General features: G+C 40.2%; 1 protein-coding gene across 15 annotated transcripts in view; it reads right to left on the reverse strand.

Moving 5' to 3' along the window:
* Positions 1-15,908, reverse strand: part of MYCBP2 (MYC binding protein 2) — a 420,373-nt gene that overhangs the window by 278,857 nt on the left and 125,608 nt on the right. For all 15 annotated transcript variants that reach the window (XM_048852688.2, XM_048852718.2, XM_075129126.1 and 12 more), the window contains 4 exons: positions 15,050-15,131; positions 9,514-9,631; positions 8,169-8,373; positions 7,638-7,791 (listed from right to left, as the gene is read on the reverse strand). In XM_048852688.2, coding sequence (XP_048708645.1) covers positions 7,638-7,791; positions 8,169-8,373; positions 9,514-9,631; positions 15,050-15,131 — 559 coding nt within the window. The remainder of the gene's footprint in view (positions 1-7,637; positions 7,792-8,168; positions 8,374-9,513; positions 9,632-15,049; positions 15,132-15,908) is intronic.

Below are 15,908 nucleotides of genomic sequence, written 5' to 3' on the forward strand. Positions count from 1 at the left end.
AGGATTGTAATCTACTGTACCAATGAAATACATGTTATGCAAGATAACCACTATTTATTACAAAATATAACAATAGCCCCAAACATTCTTAATAACCTTAAATTCAAACTACATTAGATTATTTAAATTACAGAACATCCAGAAAATATTCTAAGCATATCTCAGAGCTAACAAGAGACATTAAAATGGTTGCTGATTTCAGGAGCTTAAAATCTAATAATAGATGCAATACAACAAGTGACAGTACCAAAACAGTAGGGGATGAGGCAAAGAACAGCAAGGGTTTCAACTGAAAGTCATGAGGTTATGCAGTTTTGACGCATGTAAATCATGGGGGTGAGGGGTCAAAATATATTTTTGCTTGTTTTTTTCAACAGACAGTACCTTCTTGTGGATAACCCATATCACGAGGTTTTTTTTGTTTTTGTTTTTTTTAAAGGGAGAATGATCTGAACACAGTAACTTAGCAATGGATTATAAGAACCTTCTATGTGTAGGAGCAGCATGGAGTAAGATGTAGAAAGGGAATGAAATGAGTGAGAAGTATTTGTTATCAATGGTATCCCAATGATGACAGTTAAAATTGACACTGAAATTATTTCACTGCTCATCAAAGCATGTTAGTAAGGAAAGAACAATCATATTTTGAAGACCTACAGCATCTTTTTCCTCTTCATCCGATTCATGAAGATAAAAGGGTAGGTGGAAACAAACAAAGCCCTAAGAGCATATAAAAGCCACATGAAGGGAAAGTAGATCCCATAGATCCAAGCAGGTCATCTAAACAGATCCCACAGATTTGAGCAGGGCATCTAAGGCCCTATGAAAAGGATCCAGTCCTGAAGAGCCCAGATGGCCTTTCAAGCCCTGCCCCCTAATCAGACTGCATCCCTTCTAAACAAACGCGGGCTAACTGGCTTCCTCCCTGGCTCTATAGCTGCTACTGCTTGTCCTTCCTATAGATTTTTTGACTCAGGCAGAAATTTATGCAACACTTCCACTTGACTCATATTTTCAAGATTTTCTTCACAATCATGATGGCTAGAAACTTCTCTCTAAATGAAAGCTGAGATTCTGATGTCATCGTAGAGCCTTAAACATATACCTATTGCCTTAACTCATCTCTGTTCATAGGTGTATCTGAACTCTGATGAAGGGAAGTCTATCCTGAAGAGCCCATCAAAGTCCACATTATCATATTCTAAATATATGAAGGTTAGTTACCTGTAACTGAGGTTCTTCAATATGGACTCTGCATATTCACACTCATGGGATGCTCTGACTGGTGCAGTCCAAATGGTAAAATTCTACCAGCAATAGCTGTTGAAGCATCTGTGCAGCTCCCTTGCACTCTCCTCCCTACCCCTACTGAACTCTTGAGTTCTAGGGCAAGAGTTTAAAAGGAGCGTGATGACCCACCACCTCAGTTCATTCAATTGCAACCCTCAGCCCTCTGGTAAGTAGGACTCTGAGGTAGCGGGGAAAGGTGGGTGGGGAGTGTGACTATCCAGAGTTCATCTTGAAGAATCTCAGTTACAGGTAAGTCAACTCCATTTCTTCCTTTGAATGTCCTCTGCGTATTCCTACCTATGGGATGCATTAACAAGTACTCTGACCAAGAGGCATTCTAGTTAAACAAGGAGTGCATGACTGCCTTGCCAAACTTTGCATCAGATCTAGATTCCAAGTCTAAAGAACAATGATTACTAAAAGTGTGAACACAACTATGGGTTGCTACTGTACATATCTTCACCAGAGAGTTATATCTAGAGAAAGCCATACACACTGCCTTTGATTTAGATGAATGAGTTCTGCTGCCTTGAGGAATGGATAATCCCTTCAATTTATATGCTTCATAAAATCTAACCCATCTAGAGAGATTCTGTATATAAACAGCTTTTCTCTTGTTTTTTGGTCAGCAAGCTATGACCATTTTGGAAGACTGTCTAAATGCTGTAGTCCTGTCTAAATAAAAAGACAACACTTTCTTCACATATAACACGTGTAATTTAGCATCCCCATCATGAGTACGGGGTTTGTGAAAGATGACTGGTAAAATTATAGATTGATTTATGTGAAAATCAGAATTTTTTTTTGGTAAAAATTTAGAGTGAGTGCAAAGGATGACTTTATCCTCATGAAAAATAGTGAATGGTAGATCAGTCATTAATGCATGTAATTTACTTATGCATGTGGCAGAAGTGATTGCTATCAAAAACTTTTTTTTTTTTTAACAGACAAATGAAAAAGAATGGGTTCAAAGGGAGATTCCATTAATTGTGTTGTAATACATTCAGATTCCAAGAGAGCACAGGAGTTCGTACTGAAAGATACAAATTATTAAGGCTTTTTCAAAACCTCTTAACTGCATCTCATTAGCAAAAACTGATTTTCCTCTACAGGTACATGCTATGCTGATATGGCTGAGAGATTAACCTTAACTGAAGATAAAAAAAAGACATGTTTTAAATACAATAAATATTCAAATACATAATTAATTGGTGCCATATAAGGATCCGTGTTATACATGGAAATCCACAATAAAAACCTCTTCCATTGAAGACTATAGCACTTATGTGGATTCTTTTCTAGACTAAAACAGTCTATTCTGTACTTCTAATGAAAGCCTTTCTTCTAGCTTATCTAAAGATCTATTCCCCGTGTAGTCAAGTGAAGGGACCAAAGGTTCAGATACATAATTTCACAGATATAATGCTGTCATATAGTCTATTACTAACAGAATTGCTTTGTTTTTGAGTTGAGGTAGAAAATACATTAGAGCTCATCTGATTGTTCTCAGTTCTAAAATATTGATGTGTAAGTTTCTTTGATGAACAATGAGCTCTGATCAACAATTCACTGATCTGATGGGCTCCACATCCTAGGGTAGATGTATCCATGGTCAGTATTACTGATGATGTAAGAGAGTGAAAAAGTACATCTTTCGTTGCATTTTGATTGTTTGTCTACCACATTAAATGATGATACACCTGATGTGGAAATACTGTCTAAACCTGGTTTGTAATTCTTTGCTAACTAGTGTTGAAGACCTCATCTGAAGACTAGCATAAGGAGTCACTGCTGTGGTTGATGCTAGCAGACCCAGCAACTGAAGTATGTAAAGAATCAATTGTCTCAGTAAGCGGCAGAGGAAATACATATGTCTTTTTATGTTGATCTCTCTCCCCTCTGGGAGAACAGCACTGTTCACAGTTGAATCTACTATGGCTCCTAAACAAGGAACCCTTTAAATAGGGTTTAGACATGGCTTTTCACAGTTTATCTGTAATCGCAGACTAACAACTAATGAATATATTTAATTTACAAGATCTCTTCCCTAGATGACCCTTATTAGCAAATCATCTAGGTACAGGTATAGATACATCCCCTGCCTTCTTAGGTATACTGCCACAACAGGCAGGCATTTTGTAAATGCCCTGGGTGTTGCAGATAACCCAAACAGGAGGGTCTTGTATTGAAAAATGGTCGTCTCCAACAATGAAACAGGAAAATTTCAGTGACATGGTTTACAGAAATGTGAAAGTATGGGTCTTTTAAGATCAGAGCTGCAAAACAATCCTGGAGGGAAAGAGAAGGTGTTAGAGACAACATGCAGAAGTGAAGTTCCTTTATATAAAAGTGTTTAATTTCCTTAAATCCATATCCCTTCCCTCTGTGATCTCATGGAACTACCTCTACTGCATCTAACTATAGTAGAGATTGGAAATCCTTTTTTAGCAAATCAAGATGACTGATCTCTCCCCAAATAGGAAGTGGGTGGGTTGTTGGGGGGAGAGGTTCTGAACTGAATTGTGTAACCATATAAAAGAGCTTCTAATATCCATCTGTCCAATGTTATTAACTCCCACTGCTAAAAAAATGGGACAACTAATCCCCAAACTGTGGATTAAAGAATGCCCATACGGGCTGACTTGAAGCTCTGTGTCATTATGTCAAATCTGATCCATCAGAGGCAATGCAGAAGATGAAAATGACAAAGTTTCCCTTTATTATTACGAGGTTTAACTTTCTTCCTCTATAGATGTTGATGCTGTATGTTTCGGATGAAAATGATATGCCCTTCTCTGGTACCTGTAATGATGTGAAGGAGACAAAAAATGTGGATATTGCCTTTGATACCTGTTTAATGAAGTAGAATATAATTTCTTCCCTATTTAAGGAAACCAAAAGATCTAGCATATCTTACATTTTTCATGCTCTCAGGTACCTCTTTAGTCTGAACACTAAACAGACGTTCTCCTTCAAATGGAAGGTCCAAGAGCCTCATTTCTGTCTCATGAGGGAGTCCCATCAATCTTAACCAGGTGTCTCTCTTTAGTGACACAGCCAAAGCTACTGATCTTGCTGAAATGTCTGAAGATTCAAAGCCACAGTCAACTGTTGCTTAGCAACATTCAGTCCTTCAGTCAAAATAGCATTTGATAATCTTTGGTGTTCCTCTAGAAGCACATTAACAAAAGGATATTTTGCTCCAGAAATGGTATTGGTCTCTTAGCCATGACAGCTTCATAGTTGGATATGCATATGCTGATTTTCTCTGAAGAAAACATACTTCTTCCTAACACATCCAGTCTCTTCCCTTCGTTATCCGATGGAGCAGTGAGCTTGGGCACTTTTTGATCTGTGAAATGCCACTCGTGAATTAGGAGGCTCGCAAGTATGAAACATACCAAGTCCTTCTTCAGGGAACTGACATATCAACTTTACAGAGAAGCTGTGTGGTTGACATATTTCATAACAAGGGAAATATGATTAGTTATCTAACCACTGGCCCCAAAATATCAGAGAGGATGTGATGATTCCTACACAAAAACAGAAGGAATATCTAGCATCTTTGACATTCGAGATACTAATTCTTGAAAGGCTATGCCATCTTCTGATGGTGATAATACTGAGATGTCCTCCACATTTCCATTTGGAGAAGACACATCCCTTAATTCTGAATCAGAATCTTCTAGCTCCAGCTCGTCCTCATATTTTACCAATTTCCTTAGGTGACTTCTTCTGAGGAAGCTGTACTGGCTGGTCCTTATCCCTTGGATTCAACAACTGAATGTCCTCCTGATATAGTCTTGCTGAAAGTCTGTCCTCACACCTTCCTAAAAGGTGCCTGAAATGGCCAGTGAGACCATCTTACTAAAGGAGGTATCTGCCACTCAGGCCAAAACCCCCATGGATAGATTGAGCTGGAAATATCTCTGTGCCTGCAGATCCTGCACTGAACTGATTATATTTTTTTTTTTCCTGGTTCTAATCTGTGATCTGTATTTCTCTTCAAGCTCCAAATCACTCGAGGCTCAGACAGGACTTGAGACAATACCTCCTTGAAATGGAGAGCAGAGAGAAGTTCTTCTCCAGGGATCATGAAGGGATCTTAGTAGAATGCAGCAGCACAGTGCTCCTGATCCTTTCCTGTTCTTTGCCGACTCTCAGAAAAGCAGTCACTTTGACTGCTTGCAGCAACCCAAGTGATGTGTCCTAAGAAGCAATACCAGGCTCAACTGTCAATGGAGCCACAGATGGATCCATATGATGAACTACCGCTTTAACAGTATTGTGCTAGTTAACAAATCCTCATCAGTTCTTTTAACTGGATCCTTAGATCTCACCATGAGAACAGGCTCCTCCAGATGTGATATTGTCAGATCTGTACAAGGACAACTCCCAACTCTGAGCTGAGATTTTAAGTCAGATCCTGGCTCTATAATGAGATTCTGTCCTTGTAAATGCTACTCTCAGACTGGTTCTTTGTATTGAGGCTGACACCAAGGAGATCTGCACATTTTTTGGTACTGCAACCGATTCTTTCTGAAATGGGACAGCTATGGAAACAGAGTTTATCACTGATCCAAAACTTTTCTTTTTTGGATCCTTAACTATGTCATATCTTGCATCTGACATAGAAGCTGAATCTGTTTTTATTCCCCAGCTGAACTGATCGGAACTACAACCCTCTCTGAGAATCTGCTGCCACGGTTAGTGCTTCCTGCAATAAAACTGACTGGAGCCTATTTCATCTCTCTCACTCTTAGTCCTTCTTCATGCATGATTGGATATTCAGAGGGAGAATGATCTTCCCCCAAACATGCCAAGCATCTATATGTGCATCTGATGCTGAGAATACTGCCGGTCACGAGAACCATCTTTTGAATCCAGGCTTGTTAACTTCTGATCCAACATGTTATCCTTTAGCTACCTACCTCTAACAATATATAACTATAAGCACTTAGGTAACAACTAACCAATACAAACTACCTAGCTACTACTCCATAAGGATCACGCAGTAACAGTGTAACCGTCCAGCTGATCATGGTTGAAGGAATTGAGGTGGTGGAACTCCATGCAACTTTTAAACCCTAAAACATCCGGCGGGGAGGGGTGAGGGAAGCACGCAGAGGGACCAAGCCACACAGACACTCCAATGGTTACTGCTAGTAGAATCCTACCATTCAGGCTGCACTGGTTGGAGCATTCTATGAGTGGGAACATACACAGGCACTCAAAGGAAGAGCTATAATCTATTTGGAATGTCCTCTTATTTTTATGTCTCAAGTATGCAGAGCTTAGAAGAGTACCACTTCTTCCCCCTTCCTATCAGTTCAAACTCCAATCAGTGAGACTGCTGAGGAAGATCCTACAGTAACTGAATCGAGTGATTAAGACATAAACAAGCGGTTTAACTGTTGGGCAAGGCAAGAAGATTCAGATACACGATACGTTGTGGAGGAACAAACAGTAAAATCTGAATATGGCCTGAACACAATGAAAGGAACACAGATGGAGGAATTTAAGATTACCGAATATTTTGAGCCTGGAGGAGTTGTTGAAAATAACAGAGATCAACTGATGTGAAGAGAATTCAGGAGGAAAAAGAAGCAGCTCTGTTTCGGCCATGGAGGTTGAGCTTAAGTGGACAGCCAGCCATCGAAGAAGAAAAACAGAGATAGAGTTTGTCACAGAATAGCTGGTTGCTGTGGATAGACTGAGCCAGTTCCCCTGAACTGGAGCAGGTAAGTCCAATTCAGTTAATTAAAGAGTGCTAGCCTACACCTGAACCTAAAAAGGGCTGCTAACAGGCAGCTGGAGGGAGGAAAGACAGATAGGCTGAGCCGTGGAGAGGAATGGATAGAGCGAGCTAAGCCTGGGGAGGAAAAGCCACACTGGAGTGCAGTTAGCTCCTATTGTGCGTCCCTAGAGCAAGGGACCAATAGGCTCAGGGAAGCAGACCTGTGGCTGCTGTTCCAGGATGGGAGAGAAGCTGATTAAGGCTGGGAAGCTGCCAGGAGCAGGTGTGCTAGAGACCTCTGGGAGGGCTGACCCTGAAGCCTGGGGCCAAGGACTGAGCTGAGACTGTTTTCTGTTTGTTTGATAACCTCTGTTTAAAGAAATAAACCTCCTGGAAAAGAGGGGCATGACAGCACATGCTTTGGAGCCAGGGAGAAACAACAGCCCTGGCAACAGATACAAAGGAGACCGAACAGATGTCTTCTTACGATAGGTAAGAGAAATGACAGTTGAACCTATGTGAGCAGATGATGCTACCCAAAATTGTTCTAATAAATTCAATCTTATTTCTATACTGATGCCCCCTTTCTGTGACTACAAACCACACTTGCCTCCAAATAACATCATAAACAGGATCCAGACATACTCCAAACCCTTGAAGATCCTCCTGTTCAGAATCATTAAATGTCTTGCAACTCCCATCTACTTTATTTATCAGAAGACATTTAAACGGAGGCGGTTCTGACATAGAAGCAGGGACCAAACCTGGAAAAAATAGACAAATAGTCCATCTGTCACATGCTAGCCTCCATCTCTGAAGTAATACTACTACTATAAGGAAAGTTCACTCATAGTACAATATTTCATAGGTGTGACGAGATTTTTTAACTGCGCTGGAACATTAAAAATTTAAGAGTACCTTGGAGGATTTTTATTAATAATAAAATTACATTTGTAAGTTAATTAGGATACCACATACAATATAAATACCTTAAAAGTAAAATGGAGTGTCATAAGGTAAGAGTTTACTCAATTTGCATTTTTTACTTATTACCTCCACTGCTTGCACTGTAATGTTTCAAGTCCCTTCACTAAATGTATGTTAAATGAACTAATTTACAATACTGTTGAAGAGCTCTTACCTATTATATGCCTGCTTGCAAAGATCTCCGACGTAGCTAGAACATGAGAGTTAATGAGAGCTTCATCAATCCGAAGAAAAGTCTGATCTCCACTTGCTCCAATCCAAGTAGCTTTGCGTCCATATTTAGATCCAATATTAGGCATGGATGCTGGCTTTGCATTCCAGTATGGCATATCCAAAATTGGTCTGCCAAGCTGTCCCTTCTAAAGCAAGAATTCAGTAATTAGTAAATACTAGCAACAATAGTTTCAGATGGATAAAATAGCAGTTTCAATATACAAAATGGAAAATTGGAAAAAGATGACCCATTTAAAGTTTACTTCATAATGCCATCAAACTGTGGCATGTGGCCTCGGGGCAAGGGGCGGCACAGGGGGTGGGGCCACAGGTCAGGCACCACTGACCCCTCCCCCCTTTCCCCCACACTTTTAGGGAGTTCCAGCACTCCTGGGGTGAGATATTATCTTTTATTGGCCCAACATCAGTTACTGAGAGACACACGTTTTTGAGTTTATACAGAGCTCTTCTTCAGGTCTGGGAAACTAACTCAAAATATGGCTGCTAAAAGCAAGGTTTGAACAGATTGTTTAGCATAAGTAATTAAATATTTCAAGGGACCATTCAAGGTGAAGTGGCTTGTTAACACCACACCAGTCATAGGGAGAGAATGAAGAGGAGAGTAAGCAGCTGGGGAGGGGGGAGCTTGTTGTTAGTGGGTTGCAGATTGTTGTAATAAGCCCTAAATCCAGAGCCTCTATTCAACTGATGATTTTTAGTGTCTGGCAAAGTTATGAATGTGAGCTACATCCTACAATTTTTAACCTTAAGAGTTTGAATCAGCCCTACCATTGGTGTGAGGAAACAGAAGGTACTGCCTCCCTAGCTGCCTCCCACAACTTCCCATGCAGCCCAAGCAGAAGCTCTGATGTAAGCCAGGAGTGCTCTGAACAATATTAACCACCTTCTCACTGCATTATCTTCTCATGTAGAAGAAATATTCTACAGATGCCATGAAATCCCACCACGTTAGTTTGAAGATAGTTTTGACATTAATGCCAATTAGAAGGGAAAAAAACAGTTCCCCCTGTAAACCAAGTAAATTTGATATGGGACCCACTTACTAATAAATAAGGAACAGCAGGAGATTTTCACAGGTTTTCATGCTTTTCTAACCAGATTTAAAATGAAGACACACAAACACTTAATGTACACAGACATAAGTTAGGTATATGCAAATGTGTGCAACTGTGAAAAATCTTTCTAAAAACTATTTACTGTAACTCTAGTTTTTTATCTATATATTGTACACTTATTTCCAAAAGTAAAAAGAAATGTTTCCTTACAGAGAAACTTCCAAATGTGAAGACCTGTCCATCCATTAAGAGAATGGCTGTATGGTTGCTTCCCGCAGTAACTTGTGTGCTAGGACCTGGTAATGCCTGCACCAGAGTGGGACACCCCCTATGTCAAAATAAAACCACACCAGTATCAGTGCATCTTCATGCAACATTTAACACATGCAGTATTAATGTTAGTAAATGTGCAGTTGATCACAAAGTAATATTGTTATTGTCATTTGTCAGACACTATCTGGAATACTAGTTGTATTACCATGCAACTGAATATTTGGCTAGTATTCCAGTCCCAAGCATGGCAGGCAATACAACTGGATGACACTCTACCCCAGCTGTCTAGGGAGGGGCAGAGGGGGAGAGAAGATCCTGGTTCTGCATCTCTCAAATGAAGGGAAAGGCATTAGACCATCCCTCTTTCCCCAAAAGTCCATAGATACTAGAAAGAATAATCTCACCAGAAGACCTGAAAAGTCTTCTGTGCGCCTCCCAAATACAGATATGTTTAAGGAAAACACCAAAGTCCCTCTACCTGTCTCTCAGCAATTGGAGTGGAAGTAGTGAGTGTATCTGAGGGAAAGGACAGTAGTGGTGAGTGGGGGGGAAACCCTGAAGTGATAGATGAGAAAAGAAGCAGTGAGATTGAGAGGTGAGAAAGAAAAAAAAACCCAAAACACTGAGGTGAGCAAGTTAAAGGCCTGATAAGTCAACACTGACTTCAATGGGCTTTGGATCATGGCCTAAGTGCTTGCCTACACTTGCAAATTGTTTCAGATTAAGGTAGGGTCTAAATTTAAAGTGGAACAGCTATTTCTGATAGGTTTCAGAGTAACAGCCGTGTTAGTCTGTATTCGCAAAAAGAAAAGGAGTACTTGTGGCACCTTAGAGACTAACCAATTTATTTGAGCATGAGCTTTTGTGAGCTACAGTGAGCTGTAGCTCACGAAAGCTCATGCTCAAATAAATTGGTTAGTCTCTAAGGTGCCACAAGTACTCCTTTTCTTTTAGCTATTTCTGAATAACCCGATGTTAAGTATCCTCACTCCTTCTTGTCAACTGTCTAAATGGGCCATCTTAATTATCACTACAAAAGCTTTTTCTCCTGCTGATAATAGCTCATCTTAACTAATTAGCCTCTCACAGTTTGTATGGTAACTTCCAAGGTGCGTGTGCATGTTCCATTCTATGCATCGGATGAAGTGAGCTGTAGCCCACGAAAGCTTATACTCTAATAAATTTGTTAGTCTCTAAGGTGCCACAAGCACTTCTGTTCTTTTTGCGGATATAGACTAACACGGCTGCTACTCTGAAACCCATGTGTAGAGAATCCCTGATGACTAGAGGGAAGGACAATGGATAGATTAGGCATGAAAAAAATGAGAGAAGATATAAAGAGAATACAAGGTAAGGAAGGACACTGAATATGACAGGAAAAATACACAAAGATATATAATGAAGGAAAGAAAATCTGAAGCCAAGGGTAAAAGCGGTAATGTACAAGTGAAATGTACTTTGGCACGTTACGTTATTTAAGATGCTGTAGAAAACTCAGTTCTTATTGGTCAGCAATATGCTCATTTGGACAGACATGGTTCCCTCTGCACAAAGGTTATCATTCTAAAATAGTTAAAGTACTAAAACACCAGATATTCTGATGATAATCAGAAACAAAAATGAGGGAAATTTAGTTTTATTATATAAATATAAAGCATTTAGTGAGTTAATGTGATTTTAAGGCTAGAATTTGAAACACTGAAAACAAGGGAAAATTAAGTGAGGAGCTTATAGGAACATTATCTCTGCACAATCCTGTATATTTTATGGTATACATACAACAAACCAAACAGTAAATATATTAAATTACACATTTAGGGCTCGATCCTGAGGTGCTCTGCACCTTTGAGCACCAGGCACTTTAACATTAAAGGAGGAATAAAATATTATATACTTACACATTGACAGTATGGCAGATTTGGCATTACTATGAGAACTTTGGGCTGGTCTACACTTAAAAATGTTACTGATATAACTGTCAGAGATGTGACTTTTTTGCTGAGCCCTAATTTAGACTAAGTTGTGCTGTTATAATGCACCTTATACTGGCATAGCTTATTTCTGTTCTGGAACTGGTATAAACGGCACTGTTATAACTGCCTTTACGTTGGTATAACTGTGATCACGCTGGGGAGAAGTGCGTAGGGGTGCCACAAAACTTTTACATGTAGACAAGTCCTTTGACTTTATTTACAGACTTTTGTTTAAAATGATAACTTATATTACTGCACTTTTGCTACTTAATCTTATTTGGCTCAGGAGGACTGGAATAAGCTATACCAGCAAAAGCCTAGTTTTGCCAGTATAAGCAGCATCCACATTAGGAGCACTTTTCTGGTAGAATACAGTAACTCCTCACTTAAAGTCATCCCGGTTAACGTTGTTTTGTTATTATGTTGCTGACCAATTAGGGAACATGCTTGTTTAAAGTTGCACAATACTCCCTTATAAAGTGGTTTGGCAGCCGCCTGCTTTGTCCATTGCTTGCAGGAAGAGCAGCCCATTGGAGCTAGCTGGTGGGGGCTTGGAACCAGGGTGCACCAGCAGCCCCCCTATCAACTCCCCGCTCCCTAAGTTCCCTGTGTGGCAGCTGCCCAGCAGGCTATCAATTGCCAGGCAGCTTAGCTGTCCCACCCCCCACTGCTGTGTGCTGCTCCCAGAAGCCTCCTGCTTGCTGTGCAAGGGAGGGCGGGAAAGAGGGGTGTTATTGTCACGGTGTCCCCATCTCTCCCACTCCTGCACCCCATCTCCACAGAGCGGGGGGAAGGGAGGAGACACAACAGGGCTCAGGAGGGAGGGAGCTTCCTGGCAGGAGCTGCTGTCTCAACTGTATTTTCCACTGCATGCATCCGATGAAGTGAGCTGTAGCTCTGGAAAGCTTATGCTCACATAAATGTGTTAGTATCTAAGGTGCCACAAGTACTCCTTTTCTTTTTGCGGAAACAGACTGCTACTCTGAAACCTGTCACAACTTGCTGATCTACTTAAAAAGACTTAGAGTGGGGTCAGTGTACTTAAAGGGGCAATGCACGTCTCTCTCTCACACGGTGTGTGTGTCAGTCTCTCTCTGCCATGCTGTCTCCCCTCCCTCCATTCGTGCTGCCTTGTAGAGTGTGAGGCTACATTAACAACAATGTGTTAACTCTTGAGGGGTCAGCCAAGTGCTAATTCATCATTTAACAGTAAGGCATTCCCTGGGAAATATCTCACCCTCTGACTTCACCACCTCAACCAAGCTTCACAATCATCCTTGGTGTGTACAGTATTAAATTGCTTGTTTAAAACTTATACTGTGTATGTGTGTGTGTGTATAAATACATATATTAGTCTGACCAAAAAAATCCACTTCAAGGATGTAGTCTAAATTGTCTCTGACTTTAATATGTGCTTCCACAACCATACATACTCTTCTTACCCTCTTCCTCTCCTGTCCTGTCCCCCTCACCTAGCTTCCCTGCAAACGTTTTCCATTTAGCTTATCGTCTCATAAGCCTATCCAAAAAACCGCAAACCGTGAAGCACAACGTTTGCTGCCATCACATTGTTCACTTTGTTTGTGTGTTATATCTTTTCCCCCACGATGTGTCTATCTTGCCTATTTCGATAGTATGCTCTTCAGAGCAAGGACCATCTACTACTCTGTGTTTGTACAGTGCCTAGCACAATGGGACCTCATTCTTGGTTGGTCTTTAGGAACTATTGTAAGAAACATAATAATATGTAGAAGTTTCTTTACTGAAGTTCTTAAGGGCATAAGGATTTCAGCACATATTTTTACCTTGTGGAACTCACAAGGTTGGCAGATTTTTTGGCACTGAAATCTTTATCCACTGCAGTCTTAATATGTCTGGAAAACCAAAATGCATGAAGGGAGTCTGCAATAACTTTCAAAAACATTTCATCTTTGGGCCCAAACAATGTATAGAAATTTTCAAACCAAAGAAAAAGCTAAACACTTTGAATTGTATGACAGTTTTCTTAAACTAAAGTTTCTGAAATACTTTGGGGACTGAAATTTTCCCTGGTTGCTAACTGCCAGAAGGCAGGCACTGTTTGTTCTTAAAAAGTCTGAGCAAAGTCCCTTCCTGCTATTTTTTTGAGTAACTGGTAATAGAGGGAACCACTTTTCCACAGATCAAAATTCCTGTAACCATTTTTTTTTTTTTAAAAAGACACAGCAACACAACATTTAGACCTTCGTGTGAACAGTTCTTTGAAGACTAAATGCTTTTAGCTTATTCTAGAGGAAAATAAAGTTGAAAACAGCTGACAGATTTTGCATATGCGCAGGAGACATTTTCTAAAATTTTTAGCAGAGCTTAAGGAAGTCCTGCCCTATTTATGTCACTCCTATAGAATCACAGAATCATAGAATATCAGGGTTGGAAGGGACCTCAGGAGGTCATCTAGTCCAACCCCCTGCTCAAAGCAGGACCAATCCCCAGTTAAATCATCCCAGCCAGGGCTTTGTCAAGCCTGACCTTAAAAACTTCTAAGGAAGGAGATTCTACCACCTCCCTAGGTAACGCATTCCAGTGTTTCACCACCCTCATAGTGAAAAAGTTTTTCCTAAGATCCAACCTAAACCTCCCCCACTGCAACTTGAGACCATTACTCCTTGTCCTGTCCTCTTCTACCACTGAGAATAGTCTAGAACCATCCTCTCTGGAACCACCTCTCAGGTAGTTGAAAGCAGCTATCAAATCCCCCCTCATTCTTCTCTTCCATAGAATGAACAATCCCAGTTCCCTCAGCCTCTCCTCATAAGTCATGTGTTCCAGACCCCTAATCATTTTTGTTGCCCTTTGCTGTACTCTCTCCAATTTATCCACATTCTTCTTGTGGTGTGGGGCCCAAAACTGGACACAGTACTCCAGATGAGGCCTCACCAATGTCGAATAGAGGGGGACGATCACGTCCCTCGATCTGCTCGCTATGCCCCTACTTATACATCCCAAAATGCCATTGGCCTTCTTGGCAACAAGGGCACACTGCTGACTCATATCCAGCTTCTTGTCCACTGTCACCCCTAGGTCCTTTTCCGCAGAACTGCTGCCTAGCCATTCGGTCCCTAGTCTGTAGCTGTGCATTGGGTTCTTTCATCCTAAGTGCAGGACCCTGCACTTATCCTTATTGAACCTCATCAGATTTCTTTTGGCCCAATCCTCCAATTTGCCTAGGTCCCTCTGTATCCTATCCCTGCCCTCCAGCATATCTACCACTCCTCCTAGTTTAGTATCATCCGCAAATTTGCTGAGAGTGCAATCCACACCATCCTCCAGATCATTTATGAAGATATTGAACAAAACCGGCCCCAGGACCGAACCCTGGGGCACTCCACTTGACACCTGAATATTCTCCCTACCTCATCTCCTCAGTAATGGAGAATATATCCATTATATGTAATCCAATTCATAGATATGGAATGAAATTCAATAGTACAAATGTGTTCTTTAACCTATTTACAACATACCTGGAATTAACGTCTCCATGTCCCAGCTGCCCATGCTGCCCATATCCAAATGTGTAAACATCACCATTCTCCATCAAAACCACTAAAAATAAAATGTTTTGTTTTCAGAATATTTTTTTCCTGACAATTTGAAGGACCTCACACATGCCTGGATTTGATGTGTACTTTATATTACTAAAAATATTTGTATAGGGTAATAATTTTACCCTCTTTGGCTTTAACTTATTAAGTTCTTGATCCTGCAAAAACTTGCATACAATTAACTTTAAACCTGAGAGTAGTCCCACTGAAGCCTTTCCCTGGTAAGAAAAAAGCTATTGAAATGTTTAACACTAATTACGTTTTTCATCTGTTAATTTAAACAAATAGATTACAGAACTATCCGTGTCAAACATGTTTTGTTCAACTGTTTAATTACAAAAATCATCAAATTTTCGTTCGAACAAAACAAAAAGTAGCAATCAGAGCAAAATTAGAAAAAGTAACGGCTGGATTAAATTACCAGTTAACTGACTGCCATAAGCATTTATTACATTTGTTTGCCTACTAAGAACCTGTGCAGACTGATTTTCATCTTTCTGCGGAAAAATATTATCCTACCATTAAAATCCACTTTTTCAAGGCTACTAATTTCTCATTCATCTGTTCCTCATATGTCTTGTTTCTGTGTGTTTAAGTTTCTTCACAAGAGTTCTTTAGCACTGTACAACACACAATACAGTACCTGCCCAATCATATTGTCAGCATGAAACAATTTTCTTGAATAAAACAAGGATAATATTTTTGCACAGTTGCTTTTGTGATTATAACTGTACTTTAAAACAATTTTTTCCATGCTAGAGATAATTTGGGAGCCTCC

This window comes from Caretta caretta, chromosome 1 (assembly GCF_965140235.1).
Source record: "Caretta caretta isolate rCarCar2 chromosome 1, rCarCar1.hap1, whole genome shotgun sequence".
Lineage (NCBI taxonomy): Eukaryota > Metazoa > Chordata > Testudines > Cheloniidae > Caretta > Caretta caretta.